Genomic DNA, 9,831 nt, shown 5'->3' with positions numbered 1-9,831 from the left:
ATTGCAAAGGAACTTACTGTAGCTAAACTTTATATCAATTGAAAAATAAATTTCAATTGAGTGAAACAGATTGGTTACTTGTCCAGTGTATTTAGACTTAACTGTTAAGTGGTGTTATTTTCTATGCTTACTGTTGCATGATTTAATTTACTGAGTTGTTAGTAAGCAAGGTACATTGACCAGGTTTACGTTTGTTAGTTGCCCCGGATTAAAATCCGTGGGAAGGGCCGAGTTGACATTGAAACAGTTAGTCTTTGATTGTTTTTATGGTTATGTTTGAATAATAATCATGTACTGGTTGTTGTATGTTGTATTAAATGTTTTCTGTGCTGTTGTATCTTTGATTTGCTGTGATGCTTTGGTCACCATAGTGTATTTGCCTAATTGCTCTGTGCATTGGACAAGAGTATAATGGGTCAGAGACTTCAGTGCATAATGTTGGACTTTTTCATGAACCTTACATTTTGTACTTTTTTGTCTGTTGGTTAATTTTAAATCTTAAGATTCTTCAAAAGGGTATTTAAAACTACCATGCATTCAGTTCGATTTTGTGCAGATCATTATTCGTTGCTGCAGAAAAGCTTTGAATGTTGTGAATCTATAAGTGAAGTAGGGGCCTCTGCTATAAAAAGAAGTTTATTGCCAAAAAACAGGAGGGCTTTTTTTACAAGTAGGTGGTTTTATGTTTGTGTAAAGATCAGAATATAAGTGTAGAAAGTTCATATTCATGTGTTTGGTGTACAGCATTTGAGAAGAAAATTGTTGATAATTTGATATTTGAGAGGTTTAATATTCTCATTCCAGGCTGTTAACGAATTGTGTTCGTGGATATTTTTTTCAAAACCAGGTGTGTTTAGCATTTTTTATTTTCGAAAGTTGAAGTTGATATGCACATGATATATATGACTGTTTTAAGTGTTTTCAATATTAAATGTTTTTTGTTGTTTATTAGATTTTTTATAACGTTAAGTGTTGTGTCCTTTGCAGGTGTAAGCTGTTAAATAAATGTAAGTTTGGGTTAAGAAGAGACCTGTACTCCTTTTATATACGCAACATGCTCTAAACTCTCTTTCAGAACTCAAGTTAGTACACAACCTACCAACATAATCATCGATAGCTTGTGTAGAAGAAATATTAATTGTGTCTTGTTCTGATAAAACTGGGCAAAGTGCATATGCGTACAGTGTTGTCCCAGATTAGCCTGTGCAGTCTGCACAGGCTAATCAGAGACGACCATTTCCGCTTAAATTAGATTTTCAATAAAAAGGGACTTCCTTTAAACGAAAAATGCAATTAAAGCGTTAAGTGTCGTCCCTGATTAGCCTGTGCGGACTGCACAGGCTAATCTGGGACGACACTTTACGCACATGCATTATGCCCAGTTTTCTAAGAACACGACTCAATTTGTTGGTGGGCTCAGGATTTCCTTGTATACAAAAAATTAATTAACAACCACATTAAATCAATATGCATTGCATATGGATTGCTTTACCCTATGAGCACCAGAGGCATATTAACTAGTGAAGTGTCCAGTATAAGTATAGGGTGTTGATAATTACTATGCTGAGATTTGTGCATGCGTTTTTATATTCAATGTTAAACATAAGTTAGTCTTTGTTGGTTTTTGCTTTATTTCTTTGCTCCATGGAGCTTGTTTTGTAGAAATGTAGATAAGTTAGTTGTTTAGTTTCATTTTTAGATTATTTATTTTGTTTGGTTTGTTACATAGATGCCATTTGCAATGTCAGCAACTGTTGTATAGTCAACTGTTAGTCTTGATTATCTTTTTTACATGTTGCATTGAAATATTTGATTATTCCTTTGGGGAAAAAATCTGTATAAAATACAAAAAAAAGTGTTTGATGTATTCTGTTTGAGTATTCCAAGAAGAAACTAGGAGTTTTTCATGTTACAAGAATAGTTTCTGTTAATAACTTGTTCATATTCTAGTGCTACAAAGCTGTTACTGTTATCTTTATTGAAATGCCATATCTGTTAAAAATTGTTTACAAAAATTCCATATCCACTGGATTAAAAAAATTGTTGACCAATTATTTTTGTTAAATGTTACTATTCTTCCAAAAATTATGTCTGTTAACAAAAAAAGGTACAGCTGGCTATGAAATGTTGTCTTATTGTGGAAATAAAGGAGAATTAAATGTCTGTCTTTGGAGGAATTCGGCTGCAATGGAAACATTCCACTTGTTAAGAACAATTTAGCTCACTTGAATAATGTCTGAGTACTGCTTAAATGGAAATGGTTATCAAAATGCAAAGATTCCATTAATCGATTGACAAAAATTCAGTTTTGTGAAAAATGCTAGTCCCTTATACTTTTAACCTTTTATAACAGTAAAATAATACCAAGTTTTAAAACATTGGAACATCGCAGACATGTTTTTGTTAAGTAGATGTTTTATGGTGTTTTCTCTTCTGTATTATTAATTTTTATTCAATCAACTGCTGTTTTGAAATCCATTGTTTAGTTTACTCTGTAGAGGTACATTAACCCTCAAATTGTGTATTTTCCACAAGTACGGTCAGTGACACAACTAAATATCGTATAATGTATATGGTAATCATATAATAATAAATACATAATATATACATTAATGATCTAAATTTAGAATTGTAATATAAAAAGGTACATTTGTATATTAAATAATCTAATTTAACAACAATAACATGGAATACACCATGAATATTAATTTATATTACATAATATATAGTTATTAGTTTTGTGTGTTTTTGTGTTGTTACATATTTATTAGATTTTTAGATTAAAAACGGATCAAACATTAAAAATGATGCAATAAATGTGTTGGATTGTTGACAAAATGCACAATTAGCCAATGAGTGAGTAAATGTGTTAATGAGACAGTTTGAAAGAAGAAAGATTTTATATTGTTTTTATAAAATAAGATCTCATCAAGCAAAATACTTCATGCTAAAATAAGTACCGGTAGCATTCTGTTTGAATTCTTAGTTCACCTTTTGAAGTGCACTTATATCTCTGTATGTTAGCACCCCTTTTGACATACTAGTAGTTTGTGTTGCATTTCTTTGTTTACCTATCTTAATTTGTGTATGTTCTTTTGTGACTTTAAACTAGTATAAAGTGTAGTGGTTATTTTCTATCAACAATTTGTTTGATGTTGAACATTTTGCTGTTAAATGGTTTGGCCAGAAATAGCCTGAAGTATTTTGCATATTTATACAATCATGGCATTTGTTACCATAAAATAGTTATTCATCCATTTTCATAGCATAACAACCCAACATGCGTCATGATTATTTGAGCGTTTTTATTGACACCCAGTCACATTTATTTTGTTATTATAATAATGAGTGTACATGAATGGTATTAATAAAGTATTTTGTTTGCTTCATGTTGGGTCTTTGTTGTTTTGTTGGTCCTTAAAATGTCTGTAGACTTTTCCAGACTAGTATAATGTCAAATCTAAGGTAGCAGAACAATGGCTGTTTCATCTTACAAATTTCAACATCGATCCAAAAAATCTTCATCAAATTACGAATTGACCTGAGTGCTTAGAGTGAAGTTACTGTAGATTTTTATGCCCCCCGTAGAGTGGCATATAGCAGTTGAATTGTCCGTCCGTCCATCCGAAAACTTGAGCATTGGCCATAACTTTTGCAATGTTGAAGATAGCAACTTGATATTTGGCATGCATGTGTATCTCATGGAGCTGCACATTTTGAGTAGTGAAAGGTCGAGGTCATCCGTCAAGGTCAAAAAAACAAATCCTAGGAAGATAAAGGAAGCTTTAAATGAAGATAATTTCTATTTATCATTTGGCAGGTACAGATCATTTTTACAAGGGAAGTAATTTTTATAAGGTATATAATAAAAATAAAAAATCAAAGCGGTGCAGTAGGGGGCATTGTGTTTCTGACAAACAAATCTCTTGTTCAAAAGAGAAGTTTGTATAAGGTAAACAATATCGTTGAACGGTTATCAGTAGAGCGTTTTACAACATAGGATTTTGGGCAGGAATACAACTCGGGTACAGTCTAATATCGACCGGGTATGTTAAGTATATTAACCGTACCCTGGGTAAATGTAAGTATACATAAAGAGTACCCGGGATTCATGTAAGAAGAACCTGAGCGTTTGAGCGTTATTAAACATGCACTTGTTATTTCACAGAAGTTTTAATGTGTACATTCATTGTGCCTCATTTGGTCATTTTCGGCTCAGATACTACTTTAGAGTACCTGGGTGTATACTGCACTGTACCCTATGGCGTACCATTTGGGTCAAAAGTCAACAAGACCAACTAGGTTAAATGAAAATGTACGTCGACGTACAATATGTACGTCGACGTACATTTTTTTGTACGTCGACGTACAAAATTGTACGTCGACGTACAATTTGTACGTCGACGTACAATATGTACGTCGACGTACAAAAAATGTACGTCGACGTACATATTGTACGTCGACGCACATATTGTACGTCGACGTACAATTTTTCTGAACAGCCAATCAAACCACTCGTCTCTTGAGCCGCTTTTCCTTCGGACTTATTCATAATAATCGTTTTAAAAAAAACTTTTTAATTGAGGACAAAATGGATAAAAATATCAAAAGTGAAATAATAAAAAATAAATAAATAAGTATCTATACTTGACGGTATTTATTCTAAAATCGTTTCAAGTAATAAATATTATTAAGTCCTAAGACCAAAATGTTACCCAAACTTAAGGATAAATCATACGAGGAAAGACTTAAATTGATTAAACTACCCACTTTGAAATTTCGCAGACTACGAGGGGATATGATTGAAACATACAAGATCTTGAACAATATCTATGACAAAAGAACAACAGTTGGAATTTTTACTTTGAACACAAATACAAATAGAGGTCATCCATTAAAACTTTTAAAACAAAGGTGTGCACGCGACATTCGCAAGAACTTTTTCTCCAATCGCATTGTAAACATATGGAATAATTTACCAAGTGCTGTCGTCACATCCAAGAACACGGATACTTTTAAAAGACGCCTAGATAAATATTGGATAAACCACCCAATGGTGTACGATCATAACTGTGACTATAATGAAATAACCGGAGGCAAAACACCGAGACTATTAAATAGCGATGACGAAGAAGAGGCCACTACAGAGGTCCAAAAGACCTGCGGTGGTAAACCACCTAAGGTAACCTAAGGTAAGACCGGTCTAGTCCATATCCGGTTTCCAAAAAAATATGGCGGACGTCGAAGGTTTTCGAGAAGAAGCAACTCGCATTATTCACTCTTTATGTAGAAATTTAATGACGCAAGATACAGATGCAAATTTGTGTGAAGCTAGTCTTATCACTTTGACAGCATTAAGTCGGAATGCACGACGTATGTGTACCCGTTATCCCATTTTTGAACGGTTGTGTGAGATTATCGACTCGTTGATGTCGACAATTGAAGAGCGAAAGAGGTTAGTATTTTCCCTGACCATTTAAATAATTTTCGATCCAATTACTTGCGGACTATTTGTTTCTATTGACCGGCTTTCGCGAAGCCTGCAATATCTTAAACCAATCCTCGACCAATTAGGTAATAAGATGAAATAATCCAACGTACATTGACTTTGAGTCGTAGGCGGTGCTCTTGTTATTACTATTATAACTAATCATAATATCAACAAAAGTGATTATCTTGATACAGTTAATATTTCTATGCACTTGTTTACAGGAGCATTCAGTTGTTGGTTGGTTAACAAAACAACAAATAATCAGACAAAGACTGGTTCGTTGCTTCGTGTTTATTGTCACACAATTGATTTCCGTCATCATTGCGGCATGCTGTTTTAGTAGGCGAAAGCGTTATTTGACACAATGTAGTGCGCTTAAGATCGATTTTGTACGGTTAAGTCCATGGAAAATGCATTAATAAACATGTTTTTGGTAATTCTTTAATAGTTTTTTCCCCGTAATTTACATTATACAGTGCGGGTTCGGTACTGACATTGCTCTTTCTGTACTTATACAGCGTTAGTTGTCATAATGTTGCGCGCTTGAGAACAAATTTGTACGAAATATTCCATGAAAAATGCATTTATACACAAGTTTTCAGTTATACTTCAATTGGAAATTTAACTGATTTACTGATTATTTCCATAACATACATTTTACAGTGCGCTTTCGGTAATGCTTTTGCGCTTTCGGTACCGATACCGAAAGCGCGCGCTTTTGGTAAATCTAGTAACCGCTATAATATAATATTATTTGTGTTGTAACTTTTGTTGATTTTATCTTTTCAGGACGCTGCAGCCTCTCGTTGGTTTCTTCGCCGCAAAACAGACTACAACCAGAGGCAGACCACTTTACGTCTTTAGTCGAGAGCAGCTGGAGTATCTAGTTGAAGCAGGCTTCAAACGAAGAGCTATTGCTAGTCTGCTTCAGGTGTCAGATTCTGTTATTAAGCGCAGCCTCAGGTATGTTATCCAGTCAATTGAAAAAACATTGTGTATGCAGGGTGTCCCAAAAAACCGAAACCACTGGAAAATGTTTTAATATACAGATAATATTATGCCCTTTTGACACATTATTATTGAATGTTAAATGGGTATTAGTTAGGTTCATTAATCACAAGGTGGCAATTTTTAGGAAGTGATTTCATTTTTTTATAAAATGAAGTCATTAAGTACTTCTTTTACGAATTAAAATCAACCTAAAATTCAAAATGAACAACTGCAAGACAGTTTCTCAGATAATGCAAGTGTTGTATAAGGCAACAATGTTATATTATTGAAGATACAGAAGTGCAGTTGAAACATGTTATTTAAATGAATACTTGTATAGCGATTTGGTAAAACTGATTGTTTAAAATAGAAAAACAATCTCAACTCAAGATCTGGACGAAGGGAAAATCGAGTACTTTAGTCAGATTGCACTGCATGGGGAGCCACAACACAAGATCTTGATTGCTGCAAAGGCACAAACATACAGCAAAACATATTTTCTCCCTTCTCAGTGAGGTATATATTTCATATTCACTCAAAATAAACAAATATTCTCTATTATATATTTTCAGGTCATATGGTATAAGCATCAGAGGAAGGTACTCAAGCATCTCCAACGAGGAACTTGACAATCTGGTCCGAGAGATAACAGATGGCAATCAGACACTTGGGCAACGAATGGTTCAGGGACATCTTCAGAGTCTAGGACATCGGGTTCAAAGACAACGTGTTGCTGACAGTCTGATCCGGGTTGACGAAGCAGCTGTAGCCATGCGATGGTGTCACTCGATTCGGCGAAGGGTGTACAATGTTGCTGGTCCAAACTCATTGTGGCACATAGATGGAAACCACAAATTGATAAGGTACAAAATTACTATGATTCGTATTTTTAACAAATTAAGATTAAATAGGTTGATTAAATAAATACCTTTGGTCAAAATGTTAACCTTGGTGATATCTTATTATCTAAGTCAAGTTAGAAGTAAGGTCACTAGGTTAAATAATAGAAAAACCTTGTTAACGCTTTAGAGGCAATATTTTTTCTTAAATCATCTTGAAAGGGGTGGGGACTTGAAAGGCTGTTTTTGGCCCTAATATCAAAAATCATGTGAGAAAGTATATAAACCTTTTATATTACCGTTAACCGTTACCTCAATGAACTTAGAATATTTATAAAAAAAATCTTTGCTGTTTCCATATTGAACAAGCATCTAAAAAAAAAGCTGACATAGTGGAATTTTGGATAATTTTCAGTCAAATTTTGGCAGAAATTGTGAAAAATAAATGACATCAAACTAAATTTTAAATGTTATCTAACACATATTTTGTGCAATTTTGGTGTTGTTTGTTGATTGGGGAGGCATTTAAATATTGCGTTATATGCCAAAAAGATGCATTAAATTGCTCTAATTGCTCAAAATTCCATTTTCCTAATTTCAGCTTTTTTTAGAATGTTGTGGAAACTGTGTATCAGTTTTCTTCAATTTCTGCCTAAATTGTATAAGATTAAAAACTTAAAATTTGGGTTACAGTTAGATAAGAAGGTATATTCAACAGATTTGAATTTTGTGACTAATTTGGGCCCAATTATTTTGGTTTGACTTGTTACCCCATTCCACTTGAGGCCATATATAAACACCAAATCAAACAAAATACTTTGCAATTTTAGTACATTTACATTGTAATATCTATTCAAGTATGTACAATTTTTTTTTTTTTTCAGATGGGGTTTTGTCATACACGGAGGCATTGATGGCTTCTCGCGGATGTGTGTTTTCCTCCAAGCTGCAACCAACAACAAGGCTACCACGATGACAAAAGCCTTCATGACAGGCACCCAGTGCTATGGTGTCCCATCAAGAGTCCGCAGCGATCACGGGCTGGAAAATACCGGCGTTGGGGCGTTTATGATAGCGCATCGTGGACCTCGTCGGGGTTCTTTCATCACGGGAAGGAGCGTCCACAATCAGCGGATTGAACGCATGTGGCGTGACCTGTTTGCCAGTGCAACAAACGTGTTTCACGGATTGTTTTCACATCTTGAGGAGTCTGGACAGTTGGATTTGACAAATCCAGTGCACATGTGGTGCCTTCATCACGTGTTTGTGCCTCGTGTCCAGCGAGCGTTAGACATATTCCGTGAGGGCTGGAACTGCCACAGGTTGAGCAGTGAAAGAGGTAGAACCCCCACACAGCTCTACATTGAGGGCATGATGCGCCAAGCTGGACAGGGTCATAGGGGCATCGACGACATGGTGTTCCGTGCTCCGGAGGAAGACATCCAAGACCATACTGAATATGGTATTGACGATGAGGTCGAGGTAGCCCCCCGAGAAGACATGATCACCAATGTGTCAAATGTAGACTGTCCTCTGAATGAGCAGGACTTCACAAGACTAACACAAACTTTGAACATTGAGAGTGACCACCAGGGTGTGGATTGTTTCTTGGCATGTGTTGAGTTTTGCAATTCTGTGTAGTGACCAAGCTATGATTACATGAAACTGCTTATATGGTGACCAGAATCAGATAGTGAATTATCGGATGATGATTGTTGTGGCAACTAGTCTAGTTGCCATAACAATCATCATCCGATAATTCACTATCTGATTCTGGGTCATATTCTAATATAGTTTAGATTAGAATCACCTGAAACTGTTGTATATTCTGGAAAATTTACTATTTAAAGTCAAATTGGTGTTAGTACATGTTTTAATGTTTTTTAATACATGTATATCTGTTATTATCAAAATCTTGATAATTGAGACTCTCATTATCTCTCAATATTCTCATTTGGTATTTTATTTGTGCTTTTCATAACATGTACACTTCTTTTTATCAGACTTTTATTAATTAAGTTATGTACATGTACTCATTTGTTAATGTCACTTAAAGTGCCAGACATATACTCATCTGATATCAGACTGTAATTTATTAAGTAATATACTCATTTGGTAATTTCATTTGAAGTGCTAGTCATAAACTCTTGGTAAAATGTTATTGTGTTAAGTGGAGGTTCATTATATTGAGATTGTTCTTTGTCAGTCTGACAGGTCAATTTTTGCAACTGTTTAAATGATCTCATGTGCTAAGAGTTAAACACTGTTATTGTACTGTTTTATTGTGTACTCTTAACACAGTATTACTTATAAATGTTCTAGTATTTGCTCATAAAATGCTTCAGTATAATTGTTTTAATTCTTGTGATGTTTATCAGACTTTATTTTTCTTAAGGTAACTTACTCCTTTGGTAATTCTATTTGAATTGCTAGTCACATTCTCTTGGTAAAATGCTATTGTGTTAAATAGAGGATCATATATTGAATATTATTGTTTGACAGTTGATAAAG

At 34.3% G+C, this 9,831-nt stretch overlaps 1 protein-coding gene across 1 annotated transcript; it reads left to right on the top strand.

Annotated features, from left to right (window-relative positions):
- The first annotated feature begins 5,199 nt into the window (after nt 1-5,199).
- Nucleotides 5,200-9,670, top strand: LOC127857690 (uncharacterized). Its single transcript, XM_052394312.1, has 4 exons — nt 5,200-5,455; nt 6,281-6,454; nt 7,054-7,344; nt 8,205-9,670. The coding sequence occupies exons 1-4, from the start codon at nt 5,232-5,234 to the stop codon at nt 8,959-8,961; spliced, it is 1,446 nt and encodes a 481-aa protein (XP_052250272.1). The 5' UTR covers nt 5,200-5,231; the 3' UTR covers nt 8,962-9,670.
- Nucleotides 9,671-9,831: the final 161 nt, after the last annotated feature.

This window comes from Dreissena polymorpha, chromosome 14 (assembly GCF_020536995.1).
Source record: "Dreissena polymorpha isolate Duluth1 chromosome 14, UMN_Dpol_1.0, whole genome shotgun sequence".
In the NCBI taxonomy this organism is placed as follows: domain Eukaryota; kingdom Metazoa; phylum Mollusca; class Bivalvia; order Myida; family Dreissenidae; genus Dreissena; species Dreissena polymorpha.
This window is presented reverse-complemented; position numbering and strand designations above follow the sequence as displayed.